The sequence below is a fragment of the Hypanus sabinus genome, chromosome 5 (assembly GCF_030144855.1).
Source record: "Hypanus sabinus isolate sHypSab1 chromosome 5, sHypSab1.hap1, whole genome shotgun sequence".
NCBI lineage: Eukaryota > Metazoa > Chordata > Chondrichthyes > Myliobatiformes > Dasyatidae > Hypanus > Hypanus sabinus.
The window spans coordinates 61,859,626-61,883,890 of record NC_082710.1 but is presented as its reverse complement, the minus strand read 5'-3'; the positions used below and the strand labels follow the sequence as shown (position 1 = coordinate 61,883,890).

Genomic DNA, 24,265 nt, shown 5'->3' with positions numbered 1-24,265 from the left:
GTATCTTTCCTGCGCCTTCCAAATTTTCCCCTGAAATACCAGCCATTGCTCTTCTGCTGTCATCCTGCTAATATCTATCCTCTTCCAATCAATTTTGGCCAGCTCCTCTCTCATGCCTCTGTATATCCTTTGACTCTACTGTAACACATACAAATCTTCTTAATATACCCCCTTTCAATTACTGTCATTGCAAACTGCAGCATGTAATTTCCCTTCAAGCAACGTACTTTTAAATTGACTTAATGAGCTGCAGATTTCATGATCTTCTTAAGGACTCGGTGGACTTTACCATCAAGCAAGCAGGTGCGGCACCTCTAAGTGGATGAAGGTTCACCAACACAGCCGGAAGCAAGGCAGAGGTGGGACTCCAAGCCAGGCTGAAATACAGAGGAAAGAGGCCTCCTCTACTCAGCATCTTGTTAGAAAATGTGTAGCCGCTGGAGAACAAAATTGAGGACCTGAAGGCAAGATTACTGTATCAGAGGGAAATGAGAGGTTCTTGTGTCCTATGCTTAACTGAGACATGGCTTATTCCCAGTATGCCAGTATGGCGATCAGATCCAAAGGCTTCTTGATTCTCAGGATGGACCACACTGCTGATTCAGAAAAGGTAAAAGGTAACCAGGCTTGATTAAAGAAATACCTGCCCAGTTGCTATCAGCATATAACCTGTAGCACCAGAGGCATCAACACACTACATCACTGTAACACTAAGACAAGGAATGCCTACTGTTTCATGTCCAGACTGCACTTCGGTAAATCAGATCACTTGGCTGTTCTTCTTCTATCTGCATACAGGCAGAGGCTAAAAAGCAAACCTCCAGAGTTTAAGACAACAAAGAAGGAATTAGAGAAGGGGTTAGAGGATTGCTTTGAGTTAATTGCTTGAGCTCAGTGTGTTCAAGGGCTCATCTGTGGATCTGAATGAATACGCCATGATTGTCACGGACTTCATAAAAACAGTTGTAGATAAGTGCGTCCCCACAAAATCATTCAGAGCCTTCTCCAAACAGAAGCCCTGGATGGAGGATGAGATCTGGAACCTGCTGAGGGCCTGGTCAGAGGCATTCAAGTCTGATGACCAAGAAAGTTACAAGATGTCCAAGTACATTCTCAGGAAAGCCATCTCATGGGTGAACTGGCACCACTTGAATCAAGGAGGAATACTCGACAGTTGCAGCAAGGCTTGAAACCTATCACTTCTTTTTAAGTAAAATTGAGCGACCCCGGCGACAATAGGGCTTCGCTTCCTGATGAGCCAAATGCCTCCTATGCTTGCACTGACTGTCAAAACATGGAGGAACCATTACAAGCTACCACAGCTCCCAAGGATCCTGTGATTTCAGTCTCTGAGGCTACCATATGCATAGCCTTTAGGAGGGTGAACCAATGAAAAGCTTCCGGCCCAGCATTAAAGACCCATCACAAACAAGAGAAGGGTCCTGTCGAATGGTTTCGGCCTGAAACGTCGACTGTACTTTCTCCCCATAGATGCTGCAAGGCCTGCTGTGATCCTCCAGTATTTTGTATGTGTGTACCTGTGCTGATCAACTGGCTGGAATGTTCATTGAAATCTATAACCTTTCGCTTTGCTATCTGACGTATTCACCTGCTTCAAGTAGATTGCCTAAGAAGAACATGGTAGCCTGCCTCAATGATTAACGTCCAGTAGCACTTACATCCACAGTGATGAAGTGTTTTGAGAGGCTGGTGATGAAACTTATCCACACATCACCAGGATGCTCTTTATGACTACAGTCAAAACCCTCAAAACTAATCAATAAGCTTCAAAACCTTGGTCTCAATACCTTTTTGTGCAACTGCATCCTCAATTTCCACACTTTTTGACCCCAGTAGGTTTGGATGGCAACAACATCTTCACAATCACCATCAGCACAGGTGCACTAGAAGGCTCTGCTTGCTTTACACTTATGACCGTGTGCCTTAACACAGCTCCAGTGCCATAGTTAAGTTTGGTGATGACATCACTGTCCTTGGACAAATCAATGGAGATGAATCAGCATATAGGAGGGTAATAGAAAATCTGACAGAGTGGTGCCACAACAACAACCTGTTACTCAATGTCAGCAAGACCAAGGAGCTGATTATCAACTTCAGCTAGAGGAAGCCAGAGGTCCATGAGTTAATCCTCATCAGAGGATCAGAGGTGGAGAGGGTCAGCAACTTTAAATTCGTTGGTGTCATCATTTCAGAGGACCTGTCCTGGGCCCAGGACATGAGTGTAATTACCAGAAAAGCACAGCAGCACCTCTACTTCCTTAAGAGTTTGTGAAAATTCAACATGGAATCTAAAACTTTGACAAACTTCTACAGATGTGTGGTTAAGAGTATATTGACTGGCTGCATCACAGCCTGGTATAGAAGCACCAATGAATGCCCTTGAATGGAAAATCCCACAAAAAGTAGTGATTACAGCCCAGTGGATCATGGGTAAATCCCTCCCCACTATCGAGCATATCTTCACAGAGTAATGTTGCAGGAGAGCAGCATCCATCATCAGGGACCCCCCACCACTCAGATCATGCTTTTTTACTCAATGCTGCCATCACGAAGATACTGGAATGTCAGGACATAGGAACAGTTGTTAACCCTCAACCTGCAAGCTCTTGAACCCAGGGGGATAACTACACTCAACTTCATTGATCCCATCATTGAAATGTTCCCATACCTAAGGAGTCAGTTTCAAGGACTCTTCATCTCATGTTCTCAACTTTTGTTGCTTATTTATTTATTATTATTCTTTCTTGTTGTAGTTGCATCATCTGTTGTCTTTTGCTCACCGCTTGTCCATCGAAGTTGGTGCGGTCTTTCATTGATTCTTTTATGGCAAATATTCTATTATGGATTTATTGAGTTTGTCTGCAAGAAAATTAATCTCAGGGTTATATATGGTGACATATATGTACTTTGATAATAAATTTACTTTAAACTTTGAAACATCTTCTCAAACCGCAGGGTAAATTCTATCATAGTATGATCCATGATGGCCTATAGGACTGCTTCTTTCATTTCTTTTACATCTTCTTTTTCTTTCAAATGTGGTTCTGGTTGATTTGGAGCCCGTAATGTTGATGTTGTGTTTCTGGGTCAATTGACTGATCAGGTGTCTTGCTGCTTTCGAGAGTTCCAGGAGGCGAGGGGCCTCTCTGAGGCCAAGAAGCTTAGAGCAGGGCGCAAGCCCATGTTTGACTCTAGTTCTTGCCAATCTCGACAATTAAAGTCTCAAGGAAGATTGAAAACATTGAGGCGGTTGCAGAGAGCGAGCGTTTAGTGCCATCTACCAGCCTCTCACTCGCTGCTGCTGGAGACGTTGTCTGCATGTGATTGTCTCTCTCCCTCCCCCCTCGTTCACTGCTCCTGAAGGAAGGTTAAATCAACATGATTTGTTGATTGCACTGTAGTTCACATTATGATGTGTTTCTGGCTCCTTTTTCTGTTACTACTTTTTGGTAGACTTTGAATCAGGGCAGTCTGCAGATAATGAATATGAATTAATTTTTGTGTTTTATATTTTGTGTTTTCGTTCATTCCTTTTTGCGTGATTTGATTTTTTTGTGCGTGGGGGGGGGGGGGGTTGATGTTTTCTTTGAACAGGTTCCATGGCTTTCTTTGCTTTGTTGCTGTTGTGGGGAAAATGAATTTCAGGGTTGTATACTGCATACATACTTTAATAACAAATATACTTTGAATCCTTTGAACCACTACCTCCTTTCTTTACCTTAATCTCCCTAATCAAATATGCATCATTACATAACACCCAACCCAGAATTGCCGTTCCCCTAACTAAAAGCTGCTCTAAAAAGCCATCTCGTAGGCATTCTGCAAGTTTCCTCTCTTGGGACTCAGGGCCAAGCTGATTTTCCCAATCTATCTACATATTGAAATCCCCCATGATTATTGTCATATTACCATTTTGCCATGCCTTTTCTATCTCCCATTGTAATTTGAATCCCACATCTTGGTTACTGTTTGGAGGCCTGTATATAACTCCCATCAGGGTCTTTTTACCCTTGCAGTTTCTTAACTCTACCCACAGGATTCTACATCTTCTGATCCAATGCCACCTCACCCCCTCTGCCTATCTGCCTGTCCTTTCGCTACAAGGTGTATCCTTGGATGTTAAGCTCCCGACTATAATCTTCTTTTAGCCACAACTCAGAGATGCCTAGAACATCATACCTACCAATCTCTAACTGTGCTACCTTATTCAGTACACTGCATGCATTCAAATATAACACCTTTATTCCTATATTTGTCATTCTTTTTGATTTTGTTCTCATGTCACACTTCAACTCATCCTACTGACTGCAATTTTGCCCTATCATCTGCTTGTCCTTCATCCCAGTCTCACTACACACTGCATCTATTTGTATACCAACTCCCCCTTCCTCAGCCCTTTCACGATGGTTCCCATCCTTCTGCCAAATTAGTTTAAACCCTCCCTCACAGATCTAGCAAACCTGCCCACATGGACATTGGTCCTCCTCAGGTTCAGGTATAACCTGTCCCTATTGTACAGGCCATACCTTCCCCAGAAGAGATCCCAATGATCCAGAAATCGGAAATCCTTTCCCCAGCACCAGTTCCTCAGCTATGCATTCACCCGCCAAACCATGCTGTTTTTATCCTCACTGGCGCACGTGGCACAGACAACCCAGATATTACTACCCTGGAGGTCCTGCTTTTTAGCTTTCTGCCTAACTCCCTACATTCTCTCTTCAGGATGTCCTGCCTTTTCCTACCTATATTGTTGGTACTGACATGTACCAAGATTTCTGGCTGCTCACCCTCCCTCTTTAGAATACCATGGACCCAATCCAAAACAACCCTGAGGTGGGCATCTGGAAGCCAACATACCATCCAGGTGTCTCCTTCTGTTTCAGGATTTTGCTTTCTGTTCCTCTAATTATGGAAGCCCTATCATTGCTACACTCACCTTCTCCTGCTTTCTCTTCTCAGATACAGACCTAGAAACCTGGTTGCTGTGGCTTCCCCTCGTACGATGTCCCCTCCCAACAGTATCCAAAATGGTATACTTACTATTGAGAGGAACAGCCACAGGGGTATTCTGCACTGACTGCCTATTCGCTTTCCCTCTCCTGACATTCACTCAGGTACCTGCCTCCTGCAACCTAGGGGTGACTACCTCCCTGTAGCTCCTATCTATCACCTCTTCACTTTATCATATGGGCTGCCTGATGATACTGATGACGTTAATCTTTTCTTACCATTACACTGCATTGGACAGTAAAGGTCCATGTTCACATCTATCCACACATACATGGCATCTTTTGCATTTCTCTTATAACTTTCTAGAGTCTCTTGCAGCTGATGAAGCACTCCTGGAAAGGCAGAACCATCTTGACCCAGTTGCAATACCCACAAACAATGCGTCACAGTAGTTAGTGGTTAGCGTAACTCTACTGCAGCACTACTGTCTGTAAGGAGATTCTATGTTCTCCCCTGGGTGCTCCAGTTTCCCCTCCATATTCCAAAGATATTCAGGTTAGTAAATTAATTGGTCACATGGGTGCAAGATGGTGATTTGGTTCCCTGGGCCCAGAAGGGCCTGTTACCATGCCGTATCCTTATAACATTTTAATGGCATGACAACCTGCACGATGATTAAGTACCAGCTGGAACAATGAGGATCCAGATCTACCCAAACATCTCTGAGAGAGCAAACAGTGTCAGAGTTTCTCACACTTTTACCTTTCGATTAAATACTGAGGGTATTTCTTGGGCTATTTGAAGTCACGTACATTCCTTTGTACTGTTAAGCATTCATCTGATTGTCATCAATATCATGTGATGCTCAAGATGAATCATTTGTCTCGAGCCCACAAACATTTACAAAAAGGGGCACAACAATATCCAATCCGACACTCCTTTAATTCTTCCTCTCGCAATGGGCAAACACTTTCTACTGTACGTTTGGCAACATTTGCTGCCACTGTTTTAAGGAGAAGAATATTTTAATGAAGGTCCTGGACTTTGCTACTAGATAAAAAAGACATGCTGCTTCTTCATACTTACTGGCTCAGTATTTTCTTGGAGCTACAAACGTTGCAGATGCAACTTGCTCAAAAAGCATCAAAATTCAAATGGAGCTATTGCCCCAGTTTGGATAAAGCACGAGGATGCACCAAGAACTTTTCTGGCCGTGTCCTTCAGTGCAATTGTGATTGTCCAGATGCAGAACTGACTTGATTCTTATGAGTCCTGGAAGGCCATCAGGTGAGCAAGATCAGAAATACTTGCTGTTAGAAACTAGAATCTTCCGTACACTTTATCTAGGCGATGAAGTTAATGGTGCTGCAAGTAGTGACTAGAATGCTCAACCTGTATAATTTCAGTTGTTGGTCACCTTTAAGGATTACAAATACATTCAAAAGCTTCCAGGTCACTTATATCAATAAATGACTTTGGAAAGTTGGATCTCCTGTAAAAGATATTTTGAATTTAATTTCCACTCCACCCACCCCCCGTTTCACATTGTTCTAATTTAGGAATTCTATCATTTTTTAAAGGCAGTCAAGCTTTGTGGGTCAATCAAATGCAAGTGTTTTAAAATGACAGAGTAAATGGTAAGGTGAATGATTAGCATGCCATGACAATTTATATTCCCACTCTGTGCAGTAAAATTTGCTACCAAGTATCAGGATTTCGCAAGAAAATCCTCAGATGCAATGAAGGTGCCCATCTTCTGATGTTGACAACTCACTAAAACTCATCACCAATGACCCTAGACATCCTCATGAGGCTGAAACTCTTCTTCGTAATGGCAATTCTGGCTTTCTGGTGAAAAGTACATATTCCATGTCTTCTGGACAGCTCAACCTGCATGAGAAGGATTTAACGATGTCAAAAATTTCATCTCACTTATCGATTCAGAACAACAAAGTAACAAACCAGTGTACTATTTTTATAATTTTTTGTTATTAAAATTATGTTGGTTAGCTATGATGCACTTTCAGTAAAGTAAGTGTAGTTAATTGTTAAAATACACTTAACTAGCATTGAGCTACACATGCCTAGTAATTAATGTTTTTTTAAAAACTGTTAAATGTCAGATAGAGGGTGTATGATAATTTAGATCAATGTCTGATAATGTGTACTTACCAACCTCCAATCTGTATGCTTCCATTTCAGTTGTACCACTGATATATTCAGGAGAAACTATCTCAGGTGAGGTTTAAGCAGGTACATGGGTCTTCTTTTAGATTGATTCTCCTTCTGTAGTACACTTGGATATCTTGATTGTAATGAATATTTCTTTGCAATTTTTAAAATAGTATTAAATTGATTCTGAGAATTCTTTGCACATCCTTCACTTAGTAGATCACAGCTCTGCAGATGATGACCTGAAGAATCAATTGTCTGAAGAATCAATCCTGTATTCATTGCTCTATCTGTATATCCATTCTCAGAAGTTTGGAAATGTTAGATAAACTGCATCTTTAGCACATGGTTTACAAGATTTGCTGTCTTTTCATTTGATCTGAATAGCTTTGTTTTTTTTTAAAGCAGGAAGTGGGAACAACATATTTTAATTCAGTGTTTCAAGGAACATTTTATTGATGGAAATACTGGGATATTTTGGTGTACACATTTCCCAAGAGTTTGATAAATACAGTTCTCCATAAACACCATCTTGTATTTTATTTATTTGCCTATGTTTCTTAATAATGCATGTTGGAGACATTAAAAATTAACTGTCCCCAAGACTCTTTAAATGCAAAATGTATAGACTGCAGACCTTGAAGGAATGAAAACATTAGATTTATATAATTGATTGTTTCATTGGAGTTTTTATTCCAGCTAGGTTTGAGGCCATTTGGGTTGGCCACCTAGGCTGCACCCATAGAGTTTTATAATGTATTAAAGTCAGAGAGGACCAAAATTAAGTTGGATGAAAATATGAAATCAGCTAAAAACTGCCATGGTCTCAGCAGGTTATATTAAAAATTACCTCTTTATTATAGCCCCTTAAAGAAACATTTCCAACTTTATCAGGTACTTAATCATCCCTCTAGCAACTGGCTATCACCAAAGACAGAAACTTGTAACCAATTTTGATTTTCTTTCAAAACAAGGAGTTATAACCTACATTTTTAAAGATTTGAATAAACAGGGAAACTAATTCTTGACTTCTTTCCTCCTTTACAGTCCTTAATGAATTGAGTCCAGTAGGGTTCTTTGTGAACTGATTCAAGCCACCTTGTGCAATTGTGCAACCTGAATCTTTGCCAACCTCTCTTAGAAAGTTGGGTTAGCATGATTACCATAACATGCAACCATAAAAAACAAAGATGAGTGATCATTCCACTTTGTATAGTGAATGAGATTTCTTGTTCTTTCATGCCAACTAAACTTTTAATCTGAATGAACTGATCAGCTGGTGACACTTTTTACCTCAAAATTTTCTTCTAATTGAGCAGTGTAACCCATTTTGTAAGAAACATAAATACTACAAAGGTGTAATACACAAGCTTTCCCAATACTGGGATTAATGCCATTTTTGGATTTATACAGTACATATTGACCATGACTCAAAAACAATTCTAGCCAAGAATTACTCAGTTCTGAGAAGAAATAAAGTAAAAATATCATATATGTCCAGCAAAATAAAATACACAATAACTACCTGAAAAGCTTGTCCAATTAAAATGACGGTTTTGAAAGCACTCTCACACACATTGCTTTTATCAAATCATAACTGAAGAAATCTCAACAAGACATTGGAATAGACCCAACATTGCATTAATTCCAAGATCTGGCCTATCAAATTTCAAGACTTTTCTCATTTCTATATGATATACAACATTACAAAGAAAATCCAAGATAACTGGTTATCATAAAAATCCAAGGTTAGGAAGAAAAAACAATTTTGAACCTTTAAAAAAATCAGATCCTACAACTGAAATAAAGAAACATGACCCTGCAAGTACAAGCTTGCTGTTCAAAGCAATGAAGCAGCTCCAATTAAATGTGCCACATGGAAGCATTTAACTAAATTCTTGGGGAATTTTTGCTGGTTAGGTTATTATTGGAATAAGGATAATATTAACCACCCAAACAGGCCAGTCATTGTACAGGATAAATTCAATATATAAATATGTTCATATATCTCCATATAGTACCTTCTAGATGAAAATTTATGCCATATAAAAAATTACTTCTAATGCAAAAGGTAATTGGAGGTGAGTTGGAGAGATTTGCAAAATGTGTTGCAAATCACTATCATTCATTATGCAGTGCTGCCCAGGGTGAACTGAAATCCTAGTAGGCTTTGAGACATCATTTTAGGTAGAGAAATGCCTAGCAGCGTCTACTCCATAATCGGTGCTTGTTAATGTTTTGGTAACATTTCACACTATGAAAGAAAAGACTAAAGAGTGAGTGCATACTAGCAAAACTGTTGAAAACAATTTATAAAATTGAAACCTGGCACAGAGGTGATGCTTTATGTACAGTTTCACATCCTGGTGTAGCAGATTACCTTCAGCCAGTGGATCCAGGGTGTTGATCATTAGCTGAAAGATACTGTTCCTCATGAGTGTGTTGTGCAGTGAAGCCGAGCTCCCACCCCGCTGCAGACGTGGCTTGGGCTGCAGAATAACAGAAGATTAATAAGCACTGCATCCATTTTGTTATTTGTTACGATGGAAGTTAACGGTACCTGTAAAGTGATAAATATATAGAAATATAAACAGTGAATATCCTGGTTAGTTGTCAGAATATTTTAGAGTCATGAACTGATTAAAATGCCCAGCCATCTCTTTTGATGGGCTACTCTATCACATGACCGGTTCATTCTCGTACAATTTCATCTTATAGGATTAATATCATTTAGTGTATGAACTTAGTGAAAGGTTTCATTCCAAGCAGGTTCCTGGAAAACACCAGTTGCAAGGAAAGTGTTAAAACTGTATTAGGAAACAATTGTTACAAATGTTTTAAAGAAGTTGTTGCATAGATTCCTTATTGGCAACATTCCAGATTCACTCTTCCCCTTTTGATCTTTCCAAGGAAATTAATGTTAAGGGTCTTTGAACTTAACTTACATATTAGCAAGCTTCCGCAATTGTTTCTGGTATCTTTTTTAAATACAGTACGCACAAATTTATCCTGCCAACTAATTGCTTACAAAAACAAATCATTAGAAATCAGGACCACTTCCCATTCTGATATACAGTATTTTAACAATCTGTACCTGGAGAGAATAGCTTGTGTAAATCTTATTGTTATAAATCATTTTGATCATGTACTCTATCATTTACCTACACTGCACATTTTCAGTAGCTTTTATACCTTAATTCTTCATTGTTCTGGTTTTACCTTATTGTCGCTCAATGCACTGTATAATGGTTTGAACTGTATGAACAGATATGCTTTCCTCTGTATCTCAGTACACGTGACAACAATGAACCAATAATAATATCAATAAATCTACAGAGTGCAAAAGGGGCAGATGTACAGAGTGTGAAATTCAATGAATGAAGGAGGAGCAAAGGATGGGTGGTCTATTGGTAATGTCAGGAATATAGAGGTGATATGAACTCCTAAAACACCTGCATCCTCTTTATTCTGCTTTCTTCAGTTACACAAGGGACATGTTCACTTATCATCTGCATAACACACCTTTGCATTCAGTATTTTGCTTTTCAATTTTTGCACACATACATACAAAAAGCTGAAGTAGATGACTCAGTCCTTGGAGCTAGCTTCACTAATTAACAAGATCATGGCTGATCTGTCCTAAAATCTGCACTAAGACTTAACCCTAGTGATATTTAAAAGATGATTTACATATTGTATCTACTGTATGGAACTACAGGTTTAACTCCTCTACATTTTTCATAACCTTTTGCTCCACTTAAAAGGTAGCTGTGTCAATGACTTGACTTGAGGAATCAGTCACTTGTTGATTTGCTACAGTAGATTCTTCTCAATTGCCTTTTCTGTCCTTTTAAGCTTATTTCCCATTGCATACTGGAGAACAGTATATGTTTGTGTTTCTTAGTCATTTTGAATGGTATAATAGAAAAATCAATTCTATTTTCAGTGTGAACACCAAGCTTTCAGGTTGCCTGAATTTGCATTTGGCAACTGTTGAAAATGCATCTACAACTGCACGCTGCTTTGAAGTTCTGCATCTGATCATATCATCACTTTGGGATGAATAGCCTAGTTTCAAATCTTGCAGTTGCTGTTATCAGTACTGCAACTTTTGAACTGGTATTGCTAATAACAGTTATGGTCTGAGACCAAAATTAGACCTGCGCCATTGGAATCGATGAAATATTTATACTCCAAAGATAATTCCTAATGACTTTTTCTTAAAACCTTTGAGTATGATTTTTTCTTGTTCTTTGTTAGTGTATATGATGCTCATTGCATTTGGTTTTCTTGTCCATTACATGACTGATTCCAGAACCTTCTTTGAAATTTGAAACATCACATGCCCATTTTATGATATGTGCTATGCTATGGTGAACAAGCAAGCTTTGCCTCCCATATTTCCAGGTCATCTAGGTTTTATTCATTTTTGACTCAGTTCTTTCTAAAAAAATCTTTTTTCATTAATTGATGCAATGGCATTGGTTGTGTTTGAAGAACTGCCTAGGAATGGTCTAAGTTCTCAAGTTTTCTTGCCTTTCTGACACTGAGCAGCAAATTTTTTCGGAAATGTTGCTTCCTCCGAATTTCTCTGTGATTATGATAGGCTGCTTGAAGCTGAACACAAATTTAACTTCAGACTACTTGTATCACAAAGGAACTTGGAGAAACAAGAAATTAACTTTTATTGAATATAATGCATTTAATTGCATAACTATGCTGATGTTCTGCAATAGTTCAACAAAGCTAAAAAATGTTTTGTTGATGGTTTTCATTTTTCTTCACTGTTTGAGGCTTCTTGCTTAAGCTGTCATTAACGGATTCCAGTTGTCCTGATGCTGTTTTCCCATGACTGCAATGTCCTGGTGAAACCTTCTGCCATATGTCACTGACAGTGCCAAGGTTTGCAGAGGTTAAGTCTAAATGGGAACGCAGAAAATGAATCATAAGTGACATGTTGCACTTCATGGTTTTGTATTCTTGAAGCATATTGTCAACCAGCTGCACGTAGTTTGGTGCTTTGTAGTTGCCAAGAAAATTTTCAACAACATCCTTGAATATGTGATTTTCTCTAGTACCACTAGGAGTTCTTTGAATTGCCTGTATTAATGACCTATTTGATTTGAAGACCAAAAAACATGCCTTCATTAATTTTGGCGTCAGTTATTCTGGGAAAAATCCATCTCAAATATCGAAACCTTTCACCTTCCTTGTTCACTGCTTTCACAAAATTTTTCATAAGCCCCAGTTTTATATGAAGAGGAGGCAAAAATATCTTTGTTAAGTCCACAAGTGGCTTTGTGCCACAGCCTTCTGGCCTGGAACAAACTACTTACAGAGTGGCCAATCCTTTTTAATGTAACGAGATTTTTTTCTAAGCACGGCTATCCCATATCTGAGCTGCATTCCTAGTAGCAATGCAACTACTTGCAAATTACCACAGATGTTCCAGCTGTAGTTCCTGTACTGTATGTACTTCAACAGGGCTTTCAAATTTCGATACTTTTCCTTCACGCATTCTGCATTGCCGACTGGTATTCAAGGGCGGACATTGCCGAACGGTATTGATAAGTGGACATTGCTGTTGTGTAGCAGCACAGCTTTGAGGCCTAACACTGAAGAATTAATAAAAAGATGTTGTTGTGGGTTATACTGGCAACTGAAATCATGCCCAAACACGGACAAGATAGAAAACTTTTCAGCTGACATTGCGGGCTACATTTTAATTGACTTATTATGAATTGAAATAACAAACGAAGGTGATACCAAAAAAGGTGCGTGATGGGGAAATGTCATGGTCATTTTCATGATCAGCAACCAAAATCCATAAGATACGCGCAAAAGTATTCAGGAAACAAAGTCTTTGTTGTTCAGTATAATTGCATTCACTTTTTTTTAAACTGGTGCTATTGATATGCATCTACTTTTAGTTCAAGATTACTTACTTTCTGTGTATTTTGTTCTTTTTTGGTTAACTCTTAAACACTCTAATATCTGAAGGTTTTCTTCTTCTGTAATTGTCCTATATCATTTTGATGCTGTAGGCAGTAATCCATACCTTGCAGTAGTTGCCCATGGTAACATGAACAAAAAAAATCATGGATTTTACACTATTAGGTTGCTTTGTGCAGGGTTACAGGCTTTATGTATATTTGTTGCCAAATATTACTGACTTCCTCATCCACATTCAATTGACTTTATGCACATTACAGATCTAGTTTCATGAAAACTTTGGTTCTTGCCAATTCTGCAACTACATCCTTTGAAGCAAGTAATAGAACTGCTTGTTATCAATTGCTTGGTTCAATGTCACCTTGTAATCACCTCATAACATCGAAAGTAGTTAAAAATGTTGGACTATTTCAATTGATGTTGACCACTCTGGTTCATCTTCACTGGAATTTGTTCCAATTTATCTAACTCCCTGCCTGGCTCTTTAATCCATGTGAAACAGGTTAAGACTTTCAGCAAATTGGCTTTGCAATTGCCTTGAAATGAATGTAGGCAGTATAACCTGTAATACTCATGTCAGCATCAACGAACATTTCTGCAACAGTGATATCCAAGTGCAATTTTGAAATATCCATGCTTAACGCTTCTTTCCAAGGACAACTTTAATGCTTCAACCAAGATTGCTGATTGGCCAGCGCAATCAGCCACAACCAATGGTAGCTATTTGGCTTCATAATAATTTTGCATCTTCTAAAGTCTTCAGATTTTGAGTTCACTGTACTTTTCTTCAGTGTTATTTATATTCTTAGTCATACTTGAATAACTTGCTGCCATGTCAATGGTGCACTAACTATACTTTTGTCTGGCATCACTCTGTTTTCCAATGTTATCACTCATGACACAAGTACTTTGTATAAAGCTAATTTTCCATTGTTCTTGATAGCCTTAATTCTATTGGGACTTTCTCTGTGGATTTTCACTGAGGCCAATTACAGCAAGTGTTTTAGCTACAGATTTCCTGTTAAGGAACCTTAAATTACCTTACAATGAATTTCATTCATTAACAGCAGCTCATGCCCATGTGCTTCCTGAGTTTGCTTCCAAACTATTACCTTCTATGGCTAAACAGTCATTACATTTCTACCCAAGTACCTGGCATTGAGCAAAATTTCTCAATCTTCCTGATGCACTATCAATAACTCCAAAAGACTGGAAGTAGAGTAAATACTGAAAGGCTTTTATGAGCAGTAAAACGGAGCACGTCCATGCCGGATGACTACCCTGGACTGTGGGAGGAGCAGTGGCACAATCACCTTTATCCAGGGGTCTGTGGGAGGAGCCACAGGAGCAGTCAGCAGAGGGCGTGTCCAGACAGGTATACATGGTTTACCACACTTCCTCAATTCAGTTTCCAGCTAAAATGCAAGATCCAGTTTGATTCACAACTTTGCTCAACTTTATTCAATAATTCGACCACAGATTTCACACACTGGACATGGTCACAGAAAGTGCCTGGGTTGCAGGACTTCGACAGGATGACACATTCACTGACAGTTTTGCCTGTCATATGATTGCAAGTTCCCCAGTTTGTAACTCTCCACAATTTGAGTGGTTTGGAGTATAGTGATTCTGTACCTTTTCACTTTCTCACTAAATGAAACATCATTTGCCTTCATTTCCTTTTTAAGAAAGGAGGGAGAGAGAAAACAGGGAATTACAGACCAGTTAGCCTGACATCAGTGGTGGGGAAGATGCTGGAGTCGATTATGAAAGATGAAATAGTGGCACATTTGGATGGCAGTAACAGGATCGGTTCGAGTCAGCATGGATTTACGAAGAGGAAATCTTGCTTGACCAATCTTCTGGAATTTTTTGAGGACGTAACTATGAAAATGGACAAGGGAGAGCCAGTGGATGTAGTGTACCTGGACTTTCAGAAAGCTTTTGATAAAGTCCCACATAGGAGATTAGTGGGCAAAATTAGAGCACATGGTATTAGGGGTAGGGTACTGTTATGAAAGTACCACAGCTCTGAGGGGCCGAAGGGTGCGAGGTAGCCCCCTCCTTTGTGAGAATCGCAAGATCACTATTGATTTGGGTCAGGAGACCCAGAAAATGAGAAAGAGACGTGCAGGATGTCACGGTTTCCCCCCCTCCCCCCAATAGCGATGTAAAGCTACGGGACATGGCCATTGTCTCCGGAAGACCAAGTTGTGTATTGAGTACTGTACTATTCATTGAAGCCCCTCAGGGGATGACCAGAGTGGGCTGGTTGAGGGATTGCATCATCCCAACCTGATTGACATCTGAGACCACGTGAGGAAGTATAAAAGAGGGTCTGGGGAACAACCCCTTCAGACGCACCAGAAGAAACACTAGCGATCCCGTAATAGCGGGAAGCCATTTGAAGGAAGCCACGTGCGTTCAGTTCCCTTGCCTGGGGGCTTGTGGCTGGTACCACGGAAAATGACTTGGAACTAACAACGGGGAACCAACTCCCCTGACGCAACGGATTGGCCTCATAAAAGACCCGGGCAAGTTTAAAACCGTCTCTCTTAAACCCAAAGAGCTGCAGCTTGAAAGGACAGTGACTTTTATCTTTCCATCGGACAATACAATATCCCCTAGACAAACGATAGAGCTATTGCTTAACTGATGATTATTATTATACCCGAGTTTTTAGATTGAGTATTGACGACGCATATTATCTGAATGTCTGTATTAATCTTGTTTTGTGCCCCTTTATAAATAAAGACTTTTAAAAATAGTACCATCAGGCTTCAACGGACCTCTCTATCTTTGCTGGTAAGTGATCCAGTTACGGGAATTCTGTAATAGTACTAACATGGAGAGAAAATTGGTTGGCAGACAGGAAACAAAGAGTAGGGATTAACGGGTCCTTTTCAGAATGGCAGGCAGTGACAAGTGGGGTACCGCAAGGCTCAGTGCTGGGACTGCAGCTATTTACAATATACATTAATGATTTAGATGAAGGGATTAAAAGTAACATTAGCAAATTTGCAGAAGACACAAAGCTGGGTGGCAGTGTGAAATGTGAGGAGGATGTTAAGAGAATGCAGGGTGACTTGGACAGATTGGGTGAGTGGGCAGATGCTTGACAGATGCAGTTTAATGTGGATAAATGTGAGGTTATCCACTTTGGTGGCAAGAACAGGAAGGCAAATTACTATCTGAATGGTGTCAAGTTAGGAAAAGGGGAAGTACAACGAGATCAAGGTGTTCTTGTACATCAGTCACTGAAAGTAAGCATGCAGGTACAGCAGGCAGTGAAGAAAGCTAACGGCATGCTGGCTTTTATAACAAGGGGAGTTGAGTATAGGACAAAGAGGTCCTTCTGCAGTTGTACAGGGCCCTGGTGAGACCACACCTGGAGTATTGTGTTCAGTTTTGGTCTCCAAATTTGAGGAAGGACATTCTTGTTATTGAGGGAGTGCAGCGTAGGTTCACAAGGCTAATTCCCAGAATGGCGGGACTGTCATATGTTGAAAGATTGGAGCGACTGGGCTTGTATACACTGGAATTTAGAAAGAATGAGAGGGGATCTGATTGAAACATATAAGGTTATTAAGGGATTGGACACACTAGAGGCAGGAAACATATTTCCGATGTTGGGGGAGTACAGAACCAGAGGCCACAGTTTAAGAATAAGGGGTAGGCCATTTAGAATGGAGTTCAGAAAAAACTTTTTCCACCCAGAGAGATGTGGATCTATGGAATGCTCTGCCTCAGAAGGCTGTAGAGGCCAATTCTCTGGATGCTTTCAAGAAAGAGTTAGATAGAGTTCTTAAAGATAGCAGAGTCAAGGGATATGGGGAGAAGGCAGGAACGGGATACTGATAGTGGATGATCAGCCATGATCACATTGAATGGCGGTGCTGGCTCGAAGGGCCGAATGGCCTACTCCTGCACCTATTGTCTATTGCCTATAATCTTAGGTGGATTGTGTTAAGTGCCTATTTCAGAAAATTTACTTTCCAACACAGAGTGAGGCATTATTTTACACAGCTGGATTCTCACTTTCAATTTCCACTGCATTATTGTTTTGAGGAAGCATTTCTTTATTTTTTTTTGTGCGAGCTAAAATTGATGTTGATGTTGACCACTCTGATTCATCCTCCCAATCACATACAAAACATGCTAATGTAATTAACTCAAGTCTGAGAAGCTATTATGTCCTCCACTCTTTGATGCTATTTTCACCAAAACAGCTAAAGCATGGTTTCCAATCATTTTATTATACATTTAATGGCCACACAGTTTAACTCAATAACTGCAACACTGTTTTCATTGTGGCTCCTGTAATGCTGGATCCATTGAGGTCTCGAATTCCAGTAAGATGGTAATGTGCTCAGATGCAGCACCTTCTATGCGGCCAAGCAAAGGTGTTGTTGTCTTTTTTAAACATTTTTTTATGATCGCAAGATCCTGCTGGACATGAAGAACTGAAAGTACTGCAGGTTTACACCATCAGTGAGTTGCTTGCTGCTCATTGGCAAGAGAAACAGAAGGAGTTGGACTTGGTGTGGACCATGACGCTGCCTGTGACAAAGAGAAGTCGGTGTGTGAAGGAGGTTGCACCCTAACAGAGAGTGATCATCTTAGTTGCTTTTCTTGTGATTGCAAGATCCTGTTGGACATTAGTAGCGTGCAACTCCAATTTATTGGTTTATTGGTGAACAGTGGAGGAGCTGCATGGCCTCGATTGTAGCAAGGATGAAGCTTCAAGTCGCAGTGTCACCTATTTGCAGCCGCCTGGGGGAGGCAGCGTGGCAAAGCGTCCATGCTGGAGTTGGTGCTGCCCCCCAGTGTTCGGTCAGCAAAAGACAAGTTATATTCAACTAACGCACACAAAATGCTGGTGGAACGCAGCAGGCCAGGCAGCATCTATTGGGAGAAGCACTGTCGACGTTTCGGGCCGAGACCCTTCGTCAGGACTCAGGACTTATACTTTGTTCAACTAGACAGAGTGCTGCAATGTCCATGGTCTAAACATGGCTTGCACTCTATTGTTTAGTCTGATTGTATTTTATTTCTATCTTATATATCTCATATATGTGCTATATGTGCCTTGTGCTGTTTAAGACTATTGGCACTGTGTTTTGCATCTTAGCCCCAGAGTAACACTGTTTTGTTTGGCTGTATATATGAGTATTCATATATGGCTGAATGATAATTAAACGCACTTAATCCTAGTGTATGCAAATACTAATGACGTTGGTTGGATCTGTAACCCTTCTCCAGAAGAATCATGCTAATCCTAGCCAAAGCGTATGTCTTCATTATCTGTAGTATCAATCATCTCACATACAGTATCATGCAAACATTCACTATACTCAGTGGCTTCGACCTGATGGTGTCAGCCTTTTAGACACTTTATAATGGATGTGTAGTTTTATTCTAATTGCGTGTAATGCTAAAAATATGAATCACTAAGGCACCTGGATCACTGCTAAAGAAAATATATACTGTTTATTCCACTCTAACTGCACTGTGCATGGTTACGTTTGTCATACTACTTCAAGCATACATCACAGAGTTACATTTACTACAAGGTCTATAACTAAATGAAGAGTTTCAAAAGAGGATGCAGGAATAGTTGTCAAGGTTGTTAACAATGCATGTGGGATTATTGGCACAGTTAATATTTAGATAATTATGAGAAAAATGCAAGAGGAGATAATGAAATCAGGGAAAAGGGTCTTTTTTGCAGATACTGGAGAAACTGGTATTGTCCTCTCCATAAAAATGATTGAGGGCATCTAGTAGGTGCTCAAAATGTAAATGGCTTTTGAGAAATAAATATCTCCAATGATAAAAAAAAGGTTGGTAAAGGAGAGGAAATGGTGTTGAGACAATGTGAGAAATCATTTCATTTTCAGTTACTTATATCAGTCTATGAAAGCACTGCTTGACTGACTCAATTCCCTTTCACAAAGGGAAATACTAAAAGGGTGAAGATTTACCGGTAATTGGATAGCTCTGCTGAAGAACCATTACACTCAAGGCAGGCCAAATGACTGAATGACTATTTCTCATCTATAACACCATATTCAATTGACTTTAAAGAACACAACTTTCTTATGAGTTAATGTCAACAGTACTGCAGATCATAGGAATGAATTTTAATAAACATTTTGCTAAATTTTAAAATAATGTTTGCACTCTGAAGCAGAGAAAGCAACATTTTGAAAATAAATTTAAAAAAGATCTGATGTGTCTATTAAGGTACAGTGTGGTTCCAACCAGATTTAAATCAGGAAGTGGGGTCTCAAGCTGATTAAGATATTAACTACTCCTGTTTTAATTAGTCCCCTGACCATTATTATCCTCTGCAGCTGGAAGTTGTGCTATTAGTCAATGCAGTCAGTCATTCTCAGCATTTAACAAAACCAATTTATCAATGAATTTCATGCAAGTGTGTGTTCTGTATTCAAATATCTTGCAACCAGCAAAAATTTAAAGACACCTTGGAACAATTACACCACATGACACAGGGTGGGAAGCCAAGACACACATTAATGACTAGAAATCACAATAACATCACCACGATAACTAGTTACAATTGCTCCTACCGTGAGCATGTTGGGGTTCTTCTGACCAGCATTGCCATCCTGATGATTACCCACCTTTACATGTAGTGAAGGGTGGGAGAAGTGAATAAAACAGTAAATCATAATGTAATAAAGGAACATAAATTAGACAAAACAATTATAAAATAACTCATTTTATAATTAGAAGAGGAAAAAAATTGTATTACACAAAAAATGAAGGCATTTCAAAGAAATTTTAGCACTGAAGAGTTTGGAAATGTTACAGAGATAACATATTGTAGCAGACAGACCAAGAAATAGATAAAGTTTAAGTAAAAACAAAAGTACTCTTTCTGTATAGGTAATTTCTGCAGGATTAAGGACTTGCTGAGATGTAGTGAATAAAATTATTATTCATTTAATGTGCCACTGGCATTCCCTAGATGAGTGAAATTGGTAAGACAATTTTTCAATGCACAGCTGCTAATCCCAATTAAATTGTTATTCAATTTACTTTAACATTTAATTTATAATGTTTTGTTTAATTTAGTATTATTTCTGGTAATTTCAGATTTTGTCATCACCTCCTATTTACTCCCTCCACTCCAGGCAAACCTTTTATTACTTATCAGTCTCGATACCTTTCACCTGGCACCATCACTATCACCTAAACTCATCTCATCACAGACCTTTCCTTGTGTGGACTGAGCAGCTTCTCTGGGGAGGAAAGGAGCTGTTGCCATTTAACGTTTGGACACTATATCTGGACTGAGGGGTGGGGAATAGAAGATAGCCAGTATCAGGAAGTAGATTTTGTCTCTCAGAACTCCGTCCAGTAACTTCCCTGCAATGGTTCACTGGCCTGTCCTTGCTGCTCTTCTTGAAAAAATGGATCTACATTAACCACCCTTCATTCTTCTGGAACTTCATTATGTATACTTACACTACAGTCTTCATGGATATTCGGCCTCGCTCTCTAAAGTTTTTTTTTACATTTGCAAGTCCCGGTTGCTGGCTTAGTACACTAAGGCATTTTAATAAAGTCAACAGCTTTGCAACTCTCATCATAAAATAGTGGAGGTTGTTGTCAACATTTTACTCCAGGGGAACCCTCAGTTAATGGGTAGGGGCCTATAAGCATAAAAAAGGTTGGCAACCCCTGCTTTGCTTAGAGTTAATCTGACTAAAGTTTGAGATGGTGAACTAATTTCAACAAATGTACATTTAATACTTACTTAAGGCAATCAGCTTCTATTGCTTTTCTGTAGAAAATCATGCACTGAGAAGTAATATTCAAAAGATTCAGTAAAAAAAACAAATGGATTTGTCATGTCATTTTCAAAAGGAGTGAACACTTGACTTATTTTACCAATGAAATTATATGGTGAGGTATTTAGTGCTACCTTCCGACAGCAGCTTCCAAAGGCTCAAGCAACATAATTCAGCACTGTTCAACAAGCACGTGGCTCTTCAAGTGATGGAGATTCTAAGACACTTTTTAAGATTCTAAGACCATTCCATTGTAGAGTGTCATTATTTGAGTATCTATTTGGAATCAGCCAAATGTTCTCTCGTTGTTTTGATGAGATTATAGCTTTCACATAATATAACCTACCAGGAAAATTCATCAAGTTTATGATTTAAATTCAAGGCAAAGTCAGATAGTGTCATACTTGCCCATTAGCCTCAAAGTACTCAGCTAATATTATGAAACCTTTGCAAAATGCAAATTGGACCTTTTGAAAATTGGTTGCAGATAGTTGCATTATGACTCATAGGAATTATTTTAATATTCTTTAACTACTTATTCCAATTTTGCGTAAAACATAAATATGATGCATCCAGACTGATTGTAATAATTTATGAAAATTAACTACCTAATCATCAATTCATCAGTATGGACATCAATCATCAGTGATTTAGAACTCAGTACCAGCTACAATCTTTCTGCTAATAACTGATCCAGCAAAAAAAATACCAAGTTGTGAATGGGAAATGCCCAGTAATCCTTTGAGAACAGACCTCCTCTATGTTATGTACAATTTTGGATAAAGCATTCACCTAGAATTTCATCTTAATCAACAAAATATCATTGCAGATTTCAACGACATCAACCTAAACAGTTAAACCAGTACCCTTCAAATGTTTTGCTTATTAACATTCTCAGAGTTCTATTGTTATTACCATCATTAACAGTCTCAAGCCACATTTAGCTTCAAAGAGTTTTGTCATCAACAGGTACACTTACCACTTTGGCATTTAGTTTTATTTAGAACTGATTCCATCCCAGCGTTGCAGTGGCAACCCCCCTCCACCAACCCCACGTCCACCCCACCTAAGTTTCTTTACTATTAAAGACACTAACGCATATTATTTTAAGGGATTTTGTTTCAAAGATTTTCTAGTCAAATTCTTATCAATAATTCTGTACATATTCACCAGAAAAATTAGACAACCTGATGCAGTCCAATTGGCACGCAACACAGCTGAAGATAGGCTGGACTTGTGAAATGATTTACTTTATTTTACTTTTATTGTCACCAAACAATTGATACTAGAGCGTACAATCGTCACAGCGATATTTGACTCTGCGCTTCGCAATCAAATAGCAGAGGCGCACCTGGTTTTCAAGACTTTTTTTTTGATCACATTACTAAAGCTAAATTATGCAAAAGGCAGGAGTTTAACCGCACTAACCCTAACCCTACCCTAACCCTAACCCTAACCCTAAAGGCAGCAACAAATGTCAAGTTTACTGTTGTCAGTGATGAGGGTACAAACCTCTCTGGAGGGGGAGAAATATCCGAACATTTGCTACCAACAAGTTGTTTCTGCTTTTAGTTTGAAATCCATTCTGATGTACTGTAGCCAAAAAAGCCAAACTAATTTCTTTGGAAGTGAATAAATAGGCTGCAAATGAAAACACAAGGTAGTGGAGGAAGGTGCATTCATATCCATCTTCAATACTTGTGTAGTGAAACACACATTCCTCTTTCAGAATGGAACACGCCTGAACTTTCTTTTACTGAAGATGGACATCAGGTAAAATTTAAAATAATATTTCTCTCATTAACAATACATTACCAAAGAGGTTTTAGTCACAGTTAAGACCATGCATCTCTGATAACTTTTCCCTTTGAGTCTATAGTGATACCAAAACTTTCATACTAATCCATCTCAAGTGTTGAAAGGACTAAGTCTGAATTGCAAGGTTGACTGGAGAAAATTTACACATCTTTATGCAATAGACCAATGAATCTTCTTACCAAATAAAAAGAAATCCTTTTTAAACATAGCTTTGAAGTTTAAAGAGGTGGTCTCTCCCCACTAATCTACCTCCCGGCACTTATCCCTGCAAGCAGCCAAAGTGATACAGCTGCCCATTCACCTCCTCCCTCACCTCCACTCAGGGCCCCAAACAATCATTCCAGCAAATCTGCTGGGGTCGTCTATTGCATCCGGTGCTCCCGATGCAGCCTACTCTGCAGTGGTGAGACCCATCGTAAATTGGGAGGCCATTTCATCAAGCACCTCTGCTCCATCCACCAAAATCAGAACTACCCAGTGGCCAAGCATTTTAATTCACACCCTCAGGTTTGAGGAGAAACACCTTATACTCTGTCTGGGTAACCTCCCATGAATATCGATTTCTCCTTCTGGTAAATAATTTTTCCCTACCCCTCCCCTCTTCCTGTATTCCTCTCTCTACCCTCTTAGCTTTTCACACCTTCATATCACCTCACCCTGGGAACCCTCCTCCTTCCCTTTCACACTTATCAGATTCTTTTCTCTCCAGCCCTATACCTGTTCCACCCATCTGGCTTCACCCATCACCTTTTAGTTATCCTCTTTCCCCTCCCCCACCATTTTTATTCTAGCATCTTCCCTCTTCCTTTACAGTTTTGAAGAAGGGTCTCGGCCTGAAATGTCTATTGTTCATTTATTTCCATGAATGCTGCTCAGCCTGCTGAGTTCCTCCATTATTTTATTTTGCTTTGAATTTCCAGCATCTGCAGAGTTTCTTGTGTTTATATTTAAAGGAAGCTTTTACATTTGTAATAATTGTGTTACTCTCTAAGGGTCTTTCTTCTGTCTACTGCCAAAATTCAGCATTGCCATTTTGTATCATGTGAATAATTTTGATGCGTGTGTAAAAGTAATGTTCACAAAATATTGTTTCTAAAACAATCTGAAATAATATTCTCTTGTACCATTTTGATGGGAATAGCCATAACTTCATTTTAACCTCAAAGCTGTTTTTCATGAATTAACTTCTTGGCTGGATGAAATTGATGGTCACTGGAAACAAGCCCAATTTAATTTGTATTCACTCAATTATTTACTTAGGGTCCAATAATCCCTAAGAGCTGGTTCACTCATAGGCAGATTGTTCGCAAAAGCATTGTAGGAAAACCGATCAAGTTTTCTAGATCCACTGAATATTCTGGTCAGACTGCTTGTGATGTATTTCATTGTGCTGGATGAGAATATCTGATCAACTCAATTCATTGCCGAGTGAGTTTGTGTGTGTACAGTAGTGCTACAGGTGATACTTTAGCCTTGTTTGGATTTTTGTTCTGGAAGAAATCATAGAGGTATACACCACAAAAACAAGCTGT

The 24,265-nt window shown here is 39.2% G+C and overlaps 1 protein-coding gene across 1 annotated transcript in view; it reads right to left on the bottom strand.

Moving 5' to 3' along the window:
• slc24a2 (solute carrier family 24 member 2) overlaps positions 1 to 24,265 on the bottom strand; it is a 252,818-nt gene that overhangs the window by 66,946 nt on the left and 161,607 nt on the right. The window contains exon 4 of the mRNA XM_059970015.1: positions 9,524 to 9,632. Within this exon, the coding sequence (XP_059825998.1) occupies positions 9,524 to 9,632 (109 nt within the window). The remainder of the gene's footprint in view (positions 1 to 9,523; positions 9,633 to 24,265) is intronic.